This window comes from Acanthisitta chloris, unplaced genomic scaffold (genome assembly GCF_000695815.1).
Source record: "Acanthisitta chloris isolate BGI_N310 unplaced genomic scaffold, ASM69581v1 scaffold14546, whole genome shotgun sequence".
Taxonomy (NCBI): domain Eukaryota; kingdom Metazoa; phylum Chordata; class Aves; order Passeriformes; family Acanthisittidae; genus Acanthisitta; species Acanthisitta chloris.
The window spans coordinates 18,880-34,458 of record NW_008676616.1 but is presented as its reverse complement, the minus strand read 5'-3'; the positions used below and the strand labels follow the sequence as shown (position 1 = coordinate 34,458).

General features: G+C 50.3%; 1 protein-coding gene across 1 annotated transcript in view; it reads left to right on the top strand.

Annotated features, from left to right (window-relative positions):
• Positions 1-337: 337 nt before the first annotated feature.
• The window catches only part of LOC103803641 (CUB and sushi domain-containing protein 2-like), a gene marked incomplete at both ends in the record, with an annotated part of 28,584 nt that continues 13,342 nt past the window's right edge, over positions 338-15,579 (top strand). Inside the window, 4 exons of the mRNA XM_009076210.1 lie at positions 338-511; positions 5,379-5,552; positions 8,985-9,167; positions 14,145-14,321. Of these exons, the coding sequence (XP_009074458.1) occupies positions 338-511; positions 5,379-5,552; positions 8,985-9,167; positions 14,145-14,321 (708 nt within the window). The remainder of the gene's footprint in view (positions 512-5,378; positions 5,553-8,984; positions 9,168-14,144; positions 14,322-15,579) is intronic.

Genomic DNA, 15,579 nt, shown 5'->3' with positions numbered 1-15,579 from the left:
ACCTGATTTTCCCCACATTTTTTTCTCTCTTTTAACTCTTTCTCCAGGTGTAACTTGATAGTGCAGTGAGCAGAAACCTGACTGGAATGAGGGAGAGGGAGGGGAGCAGCAAGTGCCCTGATGGTGTAGGTGATGCTCATGGTGATGCTCAGCATGAGTAGCAGGAGCTGAGAGGTTTGAAGAGGAGCTCTAGGGATTTATGGTGTGAGTCAGTGTGGAATTCAGAATCAATGTTGGGGGTTTTTGCTCTCCCTGCCTTGAGAACGTTTCCCGATGGATAATCCACTTTCTTCCAGGAGCAAAACACAAAGGTAATATCTCCACTTTCTGCTTGTAGCCATCACTTGTGGCCACCCTGGCAACCCTGCCAATGGTTTGACCCAAGGAACTCAATTCAATCTGAACGATGTGGCCAAGTTTGTGTGCAACACTGGGTATCGCCTGGAAGGAGCAGCCCAGTCCCAGTGCTTGGCCAACGGCCAGTGGAGCAGCACCCTGCCTGCCTGCCGTGGTGAGTCCTCCCTCCCCGTGCATGTTGGGGTGCTCTGTGCCTTCCTCTGGGCTTCCTCTCAGCTCCTAGAATCCAGAAGTTCATGTAAAGCAAGTCTTGGAGTCCCTCAGGAAGTCCAAGGGGATGTTTGAGCCTCAAGGAGATGTTTGAGCTCCAAGGGTTGTTTGAGCCCCAAGTGGCATTTGAGCTCCAAGGAGATGTTTGAGCTCCAAGGGTTGTTTGAGCCCCAAGTGACATTTGAGCTCCAAGAGGATGTTTGAGCCCCAAGTGCTGTTTGAGCTCCAAGCAATGCTTGAGCTCCAAGGGCTGGTCTAAAACTCATGCAACAAAGCTGATTTTCCCCTTGGGCTTCTCTCCAGACTCTTAGTGGACTCTGCCCAGCTCTGCATCCTCCAAGACATTGAAGTGTGTGTTGTAAGTGGGGAGGACACAAGAAAAACACCAAGCCAGACTCTCCTCAGGTCACCCTAGAGCAGTTACCAGATCAACCACCACAGCTCTGAGCAGAATCTCTCCCCTCTAAGCTGCCCAACTTCCACTGGGATCAGTACTCAGGTTCACTTAGCCAATTCCCTCCTGTCCCTGCACTCCCTCCCTCTGTACTCCCTTAATCCATGAGCTCTGTCCACACTGTGGCTGTGTCAATCAAGGAATGAATGAATCCCAACTGGATGATACATGTCCCAGTTTGGGACCAGTTTTTTCCAACTGGATGATGTATGTCCTAGTTTGGGATCACTTATTCCCAACTGGGTGATGTATGTTCTAGTTTGGGATCAGGTTTTTTCCAACTGGATGTTATATGTCCTGGTTTGGGTTAAGTTATTTCCATCTGAATGATGTACAAACCAGTTTGGGATCAGTTATTCCCAATTGGATGATGTATAGCTCAGTTTGGGATAAGTTTTTTCCAACTGAATGATGTATGTCCTGGTTTGGGATCAGTTATTCCCAACTGGATGATGTATAGCTCAGTTTGGGATAGTTTTTTTCCGACTGAATGATGTATGTCCTGGTTTGGGATCAGTTATTCCCAACTGGATGATGTATAGCTCGGGATAGGATAAGTTTTTTCCAACTGAATGATGTATGTCCTGGTTTGGGATCAGTTATTCCCAACTGGATGATGTATAGCTCAGTTTAGTTTTTTTCCAACTGAATGATGTATGTCCTGGTTTGGGATCAGTTATTCCCACCTGGAACAGTCCCACTTTGGACCCAGAGATCCAAGCTGAGCTGCTGAGCCTCACATGGCCAGGCCAGAGCCTGAAAATTGCCTTTTTTTTTATTCCTTTCACTAAGGATTTGTTCTCTTCCCACCTAAAAAAAAAAAAAAACAAACCACAGCGGGGAAAAAAAAGAAAAAAACCCATTCAATTGTGGCATGTATGATTAGCCATTTCTCCCCGTTTCCCTGCTCCTCTTTGGAGACTCCTTTGTTCTCTGTTCCCCCCTTGAGTTGGCATTATTTTGTTGTTGTTTGTTTGCAGTTGTAAACTGTTCTGACCCTGGGCACCTGGAAAACAGCATCCGGCAAGTGCAGCCGAGTGGTCCTCACAGATTCAGCTTTGGAACAACTGTCTCTTATCAGTGCAGCCATGGATACTACCTGTTGGGTACCCATGTCCTAACCTGTCAGGGGGATGGCACTTGGGACCGTGCCCTCCCACAGTGTCTTTGTAAGTGCTTCAGCATCATCCCCACCTAGCCCAGGGTTCAGCCTCGGGGGAGGTTTGGCTTGCTTAGCTCCATGTGAGAATAAAGCAGTTGAGAATCCATGGGAATCCTTCCAGCAGCTTCAGGAGTATCAAGGTTCTGCCCACAGGAGAGAGAGTTGTGGTGTGAGGAGAAGAAATCCCATCGGAGGTGGTTTGTCTTTGTAGGGGAAAGGAGATCCTGCAGAGTTTTAGGGGTTCCAAGCAGCTCCAGGAAAATTTTTGCACGTGGAAAAGGGAGCACAAAGCCACCTAGGAAGGACCATGCAGCTGAGCTGAGTGAGGACACAGCCACTCATCCCCTCACTGCCACTCATCCCTGCAGCCTCAGGGCAGGGAGGTGACACTGAAGGAAACACAGACTGAGTTCATTCTGCTGCAAACAGGTGCTAAAGAGGTTCCTCACCCTCAGCTCAATGCTTATCCCTGTTTTTCCCAGTGTCCCAATCCCTTCTGTCACTGGGGTTGGAACTGGGAGGTTGTAGGGGATGGTTTGGCTTAAGGAGTGTTTCCAATAGTGTGGGAAGACACAAAATGCTCATGGTGGGTTTGGGTAAGACCCAGTGCAGCTCTCCAGGCAGTGTAGGGAGATGCCAGTGGTGATGTCCTGATGTCTTACACTGAGGGAAATCAAAGTCCAAAGTGTATTTCAGCTGCTTGTCCCTGAGCTGGAGGTGCAGACAGGAGCAAACCCCTGGCAGAACAACCCCCAGCACAGGCAGTTTGGCCTTTTGGACAGTAAATAGCTGCAATCCCATTCCCTGGCATAAATGGAGCTCCTGACATTTGAATTGCCTTAAGCTGTTCCAAAGCCATGGTTGTTGCTTTTTTTTTCGTTCTTTGTATCATCCCCCAGCACCTAGTCATGCCAAGGAGCTTTGGGCACGTTTCCTTTCCCTTTGCTAGCAGCATGTCACGTCCTGCATTGCAGCACCTTGCACTGGGGAATTGACAAGTGATGGCCCAAGTCACCACAACCTTGGGGACTCCAGGGGGGACTTATCTGCTCCAACCTTGGAGCTGATAGCCCAGACTCACTCAGCCCACAGCTCTCCTGCTGAGCCCAAGGGATCTCCTGCCTTAAAGTGCTGAGTGTGACTTGGAGAATTTGTGGGCACTCTGACACCTTTGGGAACTCAGGTCAGTTTTACACCTGGTGATGTGGATTCGTTGGGTCATAGTTTTAAGGTAAAGAGATTTTTTTTGTATGGGTTTGTTTGATGTGTGTTGGACTTTATTCAGAGGGTGTTGAGGCACTGGAATGGATTTCCCAGAGAAGCTGTGGCTGCTCCATCCCTGGGAGTGTTCCAGGCCAGGTTGGATGGGGCTTGGAGCAACCTGAGCTAGTAGAAGATGTTCCTGCTCATGGCAGGGGATGGAACTGGATGATCTTTAAGGTCCTTCCAACCCAAACCATTCTGTGATCCTATAACTCTCTAACATTCTGTGAAGAAAAGGAGCTCAAACAATCCCTTCTCTCTTGCCACCTGTGATTTCAGAGGAGATTTTGAAGCCTTTAAGGTCCTTTCCAACCCAAACCATTCCATGACTCTATGAACTTGTGTTCAGTGCTGAAACCCAAATCCCTTCCCAGGGGTTATAACCAGGCACCTAAAATTACTAGACACCTCTTAGAAAACAGTGAGAAACTGATGCCAGCCAAGCTTGGATTGGGGATGGTCTCTGGTGCCACTTTCTGAGGAGAGAATGAAGCAGAGCTGATCCCTCAGAGGGATGGGAGAGCAAGAATTCTATGATTCTGTTCTATGATGGGAGAGCAAGCCCAATAAGTGAAGTCCACAGGAGCAGAGCCTAAGGCAGCAGCAGGAACAGCCTTCAGTGGCCATAAATCCTTTCAAAACCTGTATTGCCACCAGGTCCAAGCTGAGCTGAGTCTGCTGGAGGAGCTGGTGCTAAATTGTTCTTTGCAGCCTCCCAAGTTTAAGCATTAGCTCTCAAAGCCCCGTGCAGTGTCCTTGGTTTCACTCACAGCTCTGCACCAGCATCTTTCACCACCCACGTGCCCAACCACACTCGTGCCCTGCTTTTTATTGCAGCATACATCATGTTTTTTCTACCTAATGCACTGGTATTTTTAGCCTCTAGCAGAGAGAGAGAAGATACCTGTTCCAGACTCTTCCCCTCCCAAAGCGAGTGGTGCGTGGCCCAACGGCCCAAGCTGTCTGACAGCCCCTGTCAGGGTGTTTGGCAGCAGCTTCCCTGGCTGCTCTCTAAAATAAACCTATTAATTATGGTTAGTGCAGGGGTTTGCAGGCAGTGCTCCAGCCAGGAGGGTTTGCTCAGGTGTGACGTGGCATCGATCACAGCTCGGTGGTGCGGGAGGCTCTGCAGGGAAATAGGGTTGAGAAGGGATGAGTTTTTCCAAGCCACCTGCAAAGTGCCTGGAAGGGTCAGGGCTTGGTGTTTAGGCACCAAACCTTGGCAGTTCTTGCAGAGATGAGCTCAGGAGGAGACCAATTCCAGGTCTGATGTGCTACACCTGCACCATGAGCCACCAGTGTTCTGTGGGCTCTGGGGTGGATCACAGTTTGGTTGGAAGGACCTTGAAGGTCATTGAATCCAACCTCTTCCAAGCCACATGCAAAATGCCTGGAAGGGTCAGGACTAGGTGCTTAGGCACCAAATCTTGGCAGTTCTTGCAGAGATGAGCTCAGAAGGAGAACAATTCCAGGTCTGATGTGCTACACCTGCACCATGAGCCACCAGTGCTTGGTGGGCTCTGGGGTAGATCACAGAATCATTTAGGTTGGAAAGACCTCAAAGAGGTCTAGTTGGACTAAATGATCCTCAAGAGTCCCTTCCAACTCTGTATATTTATGAAGATCATTGAATCCAACCTTTGAGCGATCACCACTTTGTGAACTAGGTGTCAACTCAACTAGATGAGTGTTCAAGCTGCCAAAATCCTGTGTAGTGACCTCAAACACAGCACTTTGTACCTGCTGCTTGTCTTTAAACAAATACAATCCCTTGAGGTCTTCAAGGCCAGGTTGGATGGGGCTTGAACCAACCTTAGTGGAAGGTTGGTCCATGGCAGGTGGGTTGGAACGAGATGTACTTTAAGGTTTCTTCCAACCCAAACCCCTTTGTGTTTCCCTCGTGGCTGAAGCTGTCGGACCTGTGTTTTGCAGTGGTGTCTTGTGGCCACCCTGGCTCCCCACCCCATGCCCAGATCTCAGGGGACAAGCACACTGTGGGCTCCGTGGTGAGGTACAGCTGCCTCGGCAAGAGGACACTGGTCGGCAACTCCACCCGCATGTGCCAACTGGACGGACGCTGGAGCGGCTCCCTGCCACACTGCTCAGGTCAGCTGCCCTGCCAGGGGGGCACGGGGCAAAAACACCTTCCTCTGGCCTTGGGGAGGGAGTCTGGGTCAGGAACTGCAGTATCATCCCAGTGCCACCCCCCAGTCATACCAGTATCACCGCAGGGATGGGGAGAAATTGAAAGAGGGAGATGAGATACTAGGAGGAAGGGTTTTTTTGCTGTGAGGGTGGTGAGACACTGGCACAGGTTGCCCAAGGAGGCTGTGGCTGCCCCAACCCTGGCAGTGTTCAAAGCCAAGTTGAGCAGCAACCGGGTTTAGTGGGAGGTGTCTCTGCCCATGGAGTTGGGGCTGGATGATCTCTAAGCTCCATTCCAGCCCCTAAAATTCTATGATTTAGGCCAAGTAAAGACTTGGAAGGAGCCAAGACTCCAAGATGCCAAAGAGTTTTATAAGACAAAGCGATGAGATCTCCATTCCCCCATCCAAAAGCTGCTTCAGGTAGTGAACTTGGCTGATGTGATCCTTATCTGCTTCCCTAACAGCACTCACACAAGTGGAGATTTAGGCTAGATCTTAGGCAGAAGTTTTTCCCTGTGAGGGTGGTGAGACACTGGCACAGGTTGCCCAGGGAGGATGTTGGTACCCTAACCCTGGTGATGTTCAAAGCCAGGTTGGATGAAGCCTTGAGCAGCCTGCTCTGGTGGTGGGAGGTGTCCCTGCCCAACTAGATAGTTGGACTAGGTGATCTCTAAGCTCCATCTCAAGCCCTAAAATTCTAGGATTCTATGCTGCCCCTGGGAGAGGGAACCTGATGGGCTCTGAGCTGGAGAAACACACAAACAGAGAGAGGTTGTAGAGGACTGAAAGTCACTCTCAGCCCTCCAGGCTCCTGCAACTTGGCTGCTGAGCACTGGCAGAGAGGGAAGCACTCAGCTTGCAAGAGGAGAAATACATCACTGCAGCAAATGTTTGTGGTGGGAGGTGAGCTGCAGCCTGCTGCTTTGGATTTCTCCCTGCAGAGCCTCTGCAGGATGGATGTGTTGTATGCAGATTTGGGTTCTTGCATCCTGGCTGCAGCATCTGAGCCTCTTCCTCCTGCATGGCAATCAAAGAAACCCACATGGCCCTTTTCCAGAGCCTGACAGCTGCTCTTCCAGCACCACAGCACTCCCAGGTCTAAGTGGAAGTTGGGACAATGAGTTTCCACATCAGCAGCATCTCCATGGAGAGCAGCTTGGCAGCACAAGTCCATCTCTACTCCTGTGTGAGGAAAGTCTTGCACTGAGAACATCCTGAGCAACCAAAAAACAAAGACCCTGATGAGACTTGGGTCAAAATCTTGGGGGAGGCAATGAGATGTGCTGGCCAAACCTCCCTGGGCTGAGGGTGTGAGCTGGTGGATTCCAGCAGAAGGTGCTGGATGGTTGGCAGGATGCTGTGCAAAGCCCTCCCCAAGCCATGCTAGGGCTCATTCCTTGGAGAACACACATGCAGGTGACACAAGAACGGAGCTGCAGCAAAGCTTTTTGGGACAAGTGTTAATTTTTCATTCTGCCACTTAGATTTAGCAGCTCCACTTGACCAAGTTTAACCTCTGCTTTGGAAGGAGGAAGGAAATGGAGTCATCCTCAGATTCGGCAGTGTCTGCACAGTTCTTGGGCTGGAGCTGCTCAGGTTTTCTGCTCCAATTCATGCCTTTTCCCCTGTGTGGTTGTCACTGTCTTCTCCTGTCATCTCAGTGGGTTTTGGGAGGTGTTCAGCATTGCTGTGCCTGGATCCTGCTGACACCTGCTCTGTGTGTGTGTATGTGGTTATTTTGAGTGACTTCTCAGAGAGAGACCAAGGCTGGTGACCCTTCAGGAATCTCAGAATCATGATTTCCACCTAAAGGCTTGAGGAAAAGCTCCTGTGTCCCCCCAAACTCAGGGGGAGCAGCTCCAAAAGTGTGAAGAGGCTGAACACAGCTCGGGGTCATCCCTGCCAAAGGTGCAGAAGATCCCCACAGTGTGCCAGCATTTCTTGCAAGCTGAAATAAAAAGATTTTGCTAGAAGTCATTGTGTGGAAGGCAGTGTTGAACGTGGAGCTTTCTCCCCCTTCCCTGCACAGAGAAGCACATCCCCAGATGATGAATATGCTCATTATGTTCCTCACTGCACAGAGCATGGAGAAGGTTGTACCTGTTCCCAGCACAGGCAGCACTGAGCTGGGCACTTCATTACCAGCTGGAATGGCCTTCCCTGCCTCAGAGCTGGAGGTTGTTTACACAGATTTCTAGTGGAGAAAGCCAAGAACATGCTATGAGGTGACCATTCCTCCAACCTGCTTGGACAACCCCTGCAAGGCACCTGCTCTGGCTGCTCCTTGTCCTCCTGCCCCCCAAAATACAGCTCTGAGTGCTCACAGCCTGCAGGAGTGGATGTAGCTCAGCTGGATCCCTCCCCACCTATGCTCCAAACCCAACAGCTCCTTCTTCTGGGGGTACAATAGTGTATGCTGAAGTGGTTTGGAATTCCTGCTTGGGGGGAAGTATCCATGTGACTGATGCTGGAGCAGCTGCAGCTGGTGGAGGCTCCGTTTGGGATCCAAGAGTTATGGGCATAGTTGGCAAACAGCTCAAAACCAGTGGGTTCCTGGAGTCAGGGGATGTTCCATCTGGAGTTTCCCTGCTCTGCTGGGAACCAGTCACAGAATCAGTTAAGTTGGAAGGGACCACAATCTGGTCCAACCTCCCTACTCAAGCAGAGTCATCCTAGAGCATATGGATCAGAGTTGGAACCATCAAGGTTGGAGGAGACCTCTAAGATCATCAAATCCAACCTTTAACCTGTCACTGCTGTAACCTCTAAACCATAGAATTATTGAGGTTGGAGAAGACCTCTGAGATCATCAAGTCACTGCTGTAACCCTTAAACCATAGAATCATCAAGGTTGGAGGAGACCTCCAAGGTCAAAAAATCCAACCTTTAGCCTTTTACTGTTATAACCTCTAAACCATAGAATCATTGAGGTTGGAGGAGACCTCCAAGGTCAACAAGTCCAACCTTTAGCCTTTTACTGCTATAACCTCTAAACCATAGAATTATCAAGGTTGGAGGAGACCTCGTTTGGTATCCAAGAGTTATGGGCATAGTTGGCAAACAGCTCAAAACCAGTGGGTTCCTGGAGTCAGGGGATGTTCCATCTGGAGTTTCCCTGCTCTGCTGGGAACCAGTCACAGAATCAGTTAAGTTGGAAGGGACCACAATCTGGTCCAACCTCCCTACTCAAGCAGAGTCATCCTAGAGCATATGGATCAGAGTTGGAACCATCAAGGTTGGAGGAGACCTCTAAGATCATCAAATCCAACCATTAACCTGCCTGAGTCAAATAGAGTCAGTCACACCTGCAGATCAGTGTTGGCCCTTTCAGGAGGAAGAAGAGTCAAACCCACCTCTTGCTCACTGGTGACACTGTGCTCTCTCTCCACAGGAGGCAGCCAGGGCGTGTGTGGTGACCCAGGGATCCCCTCCCATGGCATTGGGCTGGGAGAGGCCTTTGATGTGGGCAGTGTGGTGAGGTTCAGCTGTGAGCCTGGCTACACCCTGCGGGGCTCATCTGACAGGACCTGCCAAGCCAACGGCTCCTGGAGCGGCACCCAGCCGGAATGTGAAGGTACCTCTCCTCTCCCACAGCCCCCCTGACCTGCTTTGGTGTCCCCAGAATTCCAGCCAGGAGTCTCAGCTCTTCCCAAACACCTGCAGGGCTCATCTCACCGGAGGTGTTAGATGATGAGCATCGTCTCTTTGCTCCTGGGTGCACCAGGGTGGTGTAAAGGGGGTTGGGGTTGTTCAGGTTCATGGCAACATCTGGACTGAGGTGTTGGATAGGAAGAGACTTTGGGGTCTGGTCCTTATTTCCAGTCACCTCCAAGTCTGGTCACACACTCAGAAGGTTGGATGCCCCAACCCTGGCAGTGTTCAAGGACAGGTTGGATAAATCCTTGAGCAGCCTGGGTGCACCAGGGTGGTGTAAAGGGGGTTGGGGTTGTTCAGGTTCATGGCAACATCTGGACTGAGGTGTTGGATAGGAAGAGACTTTGGGGTCTGGTCCTTATTTCCAGTCACCTCCAAGTCTGGTCACACACTCAGAAGGTTGGATGCCCCAACCCTGGCAGTGTTCAAGGACAGGTTGGATAAATCCTTGAGCAGCCTCTGAGGTGTCCCGGTGTCCTCTGCTCGGAGGTGTCCCTGCCCATGGGGTTGGGGCTGGATGATCCATTTCAACCCCTCAACATCCCATGATTGTTAGGAGCTGCAGTGATAGGACAAGGAGTAATGGGGATAAATTGAAGGAGGGAAGTTTAGGTTGGTTATTGGGAAGGAATTCTTCCCTGTGAGGGTGGTGAGACACTGGCACAGGGTGCCCAGGGAGGCTGTGGTTGCCCCAACCCTGGTGATGTTCATTCCAGGTTGGATGAAACCTTCAGCAACCTCCAAGGTCCATTCCAACCCCTCAACCCACTGTGAATCTTCAGGAATCACTGGGGTGAGGGTGCCCTGATGTCCATGATCAGAAATGCCTGATTTTGGTGGCAGATCTGCCTAATTCCTCATTGCATTGTGGAGGAAATTCAGCAGCACGAGACATGTCAAGAGCTTCCCCCTCTGCTGAGGCTGGAACTGGCACATGCAAGAATCATTTACATTAAACAGAGCTGCAAAAATGCAAATTCTAATCCAGTAAGCACATTTTTTTTTTGTGTTTGAAAGCCCCAAACCCCTTATTTTTCCATTTGAAGGAATCAAGTAAGACCCTATAATCCAATCTAATAAACCCTCCCTGGATTCTCTGAGCTGCTCCTGTTTTAGACAAGCATCTCAAACCTAACCAGAGGAAGAACAAAAGCCCCAAATGAGGCAGGATACCAAGTGCAAGGAGACCTGGGCAAGTGCTTTTCTCCAGCTGTTTGGAAAGGCAATAAAAATAAAAAAAATAAATAAAAGCTCTGAGAGAGTTTGGAAATGAATTGGAAATTTATTCCAAATTGATGGAGCTCTTGATTGAAAAGACACTGAATCATGTTATTAATACACTCAGATCTCAGAGGGTTGTTTTTTTTTTCCCTGTCAGTGGGAAGGCTCTGCTCATTAATCTCAGGATAAATAACCCATCAGCTTCCAGAGGCACCAAAATACAGAACCCTGGCAGGGGTTTTTGGGTGTTTTTTTTTTTATTTTTTAGCAAGGCTTTATGAATAATAATAACATTTTGCCTATAATGTAGTCACTTAACATCAAGTGCTGAGTGGCCAATAGAGTAAAGTGATTCTCAGTGATTTCCAGTGCTCTGTGTTTGCATTCCCCAGGAGGCACAAGGTGTTCTACCTGCACTGGGAGGTGTATTCAACCCTCTGGAGCAGGAGGGGAAGAGGAGAGTGTTATTTGGGGTGAATTCAGGGCAGTTAGAGGTGGAAAGGAGGAGACCTCTATGGCAATGATCAACTGGGAAGTGTGGAGCTCAACGTAGGGATGGATGAGGAGTTCCACAAGAGTCTGTGGGTCAAGGGTTGGAGCAGGAGATGTTGTAGTGGGATCTCTCACAGACCTTCTGACCAGGAGGAGGGTGGGGATGAAGGCATCTATAGACAATCAGCCTCAAGCTCACAAGTCCTGGTCCTCATGGGGGATTTCAGTCACCCCAAAATCTGCTGGAGGAGCAATATCAGTGCATAAGCAATCCCAGAGGTTCCTTAAATGTGTTCATGAGAACTTCCTTCCACAGAAGATAGAGGAACCAACAAGGAGACGAGCTGTGCTGGACCTTGTGCTCCCCAACTGGTGAGGAATGTGGTGCTCTAAGGTAGCCTTGGCTGTAGTGACCAAGAGATGGTGGAGTTTGAGATCCTCAGGGTGGTGAGGAAGGTGCACAGCAAGATCACTGCCCTGAGCTTCAGGACAGCAGAGTTTGGCCTCTCCAAGGAGCTTCTTGTAGAGAAGCTTCTCCAAGGTTTTGCTGTCCCCAGCAAGAGCAGCTTCTCTGCCTCTCTAAAATGGCACATTTCAGGCCTCATTGAGCTTTAATTTCCTGCAAATTTTCAAGTGTAAATGTAATTTTCGATGCTTTTGTTCTCCTTTCTCCTCCTACCCCATTCCCTGGCTGTGTTCACCAAGGAGTGAGGCAGCAGGGGGCTCAGCACTTGTTCTCCTCCTCCTCCTCCTCTTAGAAACTGAGCAGAATATTTGCTTTTACAGTATTTATTGTGCCTCCAAGTGAACTGAAACCACATCCAGAGTGAGATAAGGCTCTGGCTGCTCTTTGGCAGTTTCAGCAGAGAGAGATGAGTTTATTTGTGGTGGGAAAAGGAACAGAGTTTTGTCTCCTGGTTTGACTGCTGAGGACATGGGAGGTGACAGGGCTGGGATTCAGCTCTAGACTGCTCTATCCCCCCCCTCCCTGCAGAGCTGGGTGGGTTCTGGGTTACAGCTTCAATTAGCCAGCACAGAAATCACCAGCCCTGGAGCAGCAAAGGCTTTGAGACTCCACAAAACCCTTAGCTCTGTCTCCTTCTTCCAGCAGGAGCTTGTGCTGATGTGTCAGGCAGCATTAGGAGAGGGTTTGGCTGGCAGCAGAGCCCAGGAGAGGAACTGAGGGTTGTAAAGAGGAGGTCAGAGCAGGGGGAACATGCAGAGGACACAGTGGTCACACAGCAGCTCAGTGACAGGCACTGGTGGCATCAACTGCAGAGCCTGAGGAGCTGCTGCTCCCTGCAAGCTTTTCTCTCTCCTTGGGTCCAGGGGGTGTTTGCTGGGCAGGGGGAGAGGAAATTCCAGTGTTTGTTGAGTAACAGCACTTGCTCCTTGCCCTGCTCTGGGTGATGTTGCCCTGGATGCTGCTGGGCCAGCTCAGTGTCCTTGGCTGACCACGCTCTGAGCATCACTGAGCAGAAGCCAGAGAGAAATTCCCTTCTCCCAGCAGCTGCTGGCTCTAAAACATGCAGGAAACAGCAAAGGGAAGGCAAGGGGGAATCTCAAGCTTTCCAGCAAAAGGATGTGTGGATTGGAACCAAATCAATTATTGCTGAGCTCTGGAGCAGCTCTGAGCATTGTGATGTTTCCATAGCAAAGGCACTTCCCAGATTCCCCTGCCAGGATGAGATCCTGGGGATCAGCTCTGGTTCTCATCAGGGCTCCAGGCAGACACCAAGGTCCCACTGTCCCTTCTTGAGGAGCACACCCAGTTCCTCAGAAACCAATTTTTGGAGGGCCTAACCCACTTCACCCTTCCAACCAAAGGGGATTATTTACCCCATCCATGGTTAGAGCCTATTTATATTTCAACAGCTATTTCAGATGTTCACTCCTTTCATCCTTACACTTCACAGCTGCTCCTCACTGCCATTAAACCATTGCCACTTGTCCTTCTGGGTCATCTGTGAGTATTTAGCCTCTCCCAGTGGCTGGTGGGCTGTGCTCATTGCTTTCCTGCTCCAGTTGTGTTTCCCCATGAGAAAAATTGGGATGTGTGATCCAAGGAGGGTCCAGGATGGGTCACCTTGGCTGGGCACAGCCTGATGCTCTCCCAGGGGTTGTGGTGTGTGTTGCTGGGGGAAGGAGGAAGGAGGGAACAAGGCATTTTCTTGTCAAAGGTTTGTGGTTTAAGCCTTTCCTTGATTCATGTGATTTTTCTCTGAGGTGTTGTAATTTCAGAGCCAGTGAGGCCTTGGGGCAATTACTGCAGGTGTTTATTTAAGCCTGACAGGGCTCTGTGCTCCACCCTTCACTCTCTCTTTGTTCCTGGGATGCTGAGCCACTTTAGACATAAAACTTGGGCACTGACAACCCTGTAATTGTATTCCCACAATATTCTCCTCCTCTGAAAGGATAATTGGACGTGGCTGGGCAGGGAAAGTGCTACAGTGGGAGCTCATCAGGATCTTGGGCTGCTTTCCTGCCTCTGAGTTCTGCAAAGCTGGTGACATCCCTGAGTTGGACTCAAAGATCCTCGTGGGTCCCTCAGGATATTTTGGGATCCCTGAGGGGCCAGAGGTGAAGTGACACACTCAGCTCGGTGCTCCTAAGGCCCTGGAAGGTGATGGGACTCCAGGCTTGGCACCACCTGCTTTGTTGAGCTGTAGGGCCGTGGGATGGATTAGTGCAGGATAAGGCCCTGCAATAAATGGGCACAAGTCCTGGAGGAGCAGGAAGAGGAAGATGCTCCCAGGATCTGCCTGGGACAGGAAGGAGATCCTGAATCTGGATGCTGGGACAGAATGTTTTCCAGTGCCCTGACTGGGATGCAGAGACAGAGTATTTTTCAGTGCTCTGACTGGGATGCAGGTACAGAGTGTTTTTCAGGGCCCTGACTGGGATGCAGGGGCAGAGTGTTTTCCAGTGCCCTGACTGGGATGCAGGCACAGAGTGTTTTCCAGTGCCCTGACTGGGATGCAGGTCCTTGGCAAGGCAGAGCCCTGCTCTGAGCTGGGGAGAGGGTTTGAGGATCCTGTTGGGCTGATTTTCCATGGAACAGCCCATTCCTTTGGAGCTGACCCAGCAGCTCTGCAGCTAATCTTACTTGTATTGAGAACAGGCAACTGCAGAGTGAAACCTTTGGGTTTAGGGGTTATTCTAACTTGGCCTTTCTGCTTTCCAGTTATATCCTGTGGAAACCCAGGAACCCCCAGCAATGCCAGAGTCATCTTCAACGATGGCTTGGTGTTCTCCAGCTCCATCATTTACCAGTGCAGGGAAGGCTATTACTCCACAGGAGTGCTGAGCAGGCACTGCACGGTGAATGGGACGTGGACTGGCACCAGCCCAGAGTGTACAGGTGAGCACTGGGCTGGATTCCTGGCAGATGAGGTGAGGGATGGTGCCAGGCTCTGGGAATGGTGTGTCAGGGCACACTGAGTGCTCACACACACACACACGTGGCACCCTGAGCTGTGTCTTGTCAGCAGCAGTGGCTCAGCCCGTGATCTGTGCCAGTGCCTAATGGAAAAGTCTTGCTGCAGGTTTGTTTCCTTCCAGCTGGATGAAGGCAGCTCTGGAATCATTCCATGAGTTGGGCAGCCTAGAGGGAATTTCTGGAGCTGCTACAGGACCTCAGTGTTCCTGGAGCCTGTGGCTCAGCACTGGGATGGGGGTGAGCAGATTCTCTGCTCAGAGAGACCCTCAGTGAGCAAACCTCAGTGTGTTCCTCGTGGCTCTCACCCAAACAGAAACATGGGCAGTGCCAAAAGTGCTCTTACATAAGAGGCAGGAACTAGGGTAAGGAGGGAGGTGCCATGGGCAAACTGCTTTCCTGCCTAGCCCAGCTCTGACCTGGGTTTGCTTGAATGTTTAATGTGTGTTAATATTGCTTCTTGCAAGGTTTTAATGTGCCATTAAGATCCCTCTTCACTCCACTGGGTACGAGCAAAGCTTTCTCCACGTGTTCCAGCACAGGCTGCTCCACAGATAGTGCTGCTCTCCACATCCTCTGGGCTAAAATCCTTCCCTTCTCCACATCTCTGGGTTAAAAACCTTCCCTTCTCCACATCTCTGGGTTAAAATCCTTCCCTTCTCCCCATCCTCTGGGCTAAAAATCTTCCTTTCTCTTTGTCCTCTGGGCTAAAATCATTCCCTTCTCCTTATCCTCTGGGCTAAAAACCTTCCCTTCTCCACATCCCCTGGGCTAGAAACTTTCTCTTCTCCACGTCCTCTGGGCTAAAATCCTTCCCCTCTCCACATCCTCCGGGCTAAAATCCTTCTCCACATCTCTGGGCTAAAATCCTTCCCTTCTCCATGTCCCCTGGGCTAGAAACTTTCCCTTCTCTACGTCCCCTTCTCCTTATCCTCTGGGCTAAAAACCTTCCCTTCTCCACATCCCCTGGGCTAGAAACTTTCTCTTCTCCACGTCCTCTGGGCTAAAATCCTTCCCCTCTCCACATCCTCCGGGCTAAAATCCTTCTCCACATCTCTGGGCTAAAATCCTTCCCTTCTCCATGTCCCCTGGGCTAGAAACTTTCCCTTCTCTACGTCCTCTGGGCTAAAAACCTTCCCCTCTCCACATCTCTGGGCTAAAAACCTTCCCCTCATCTCTGGGC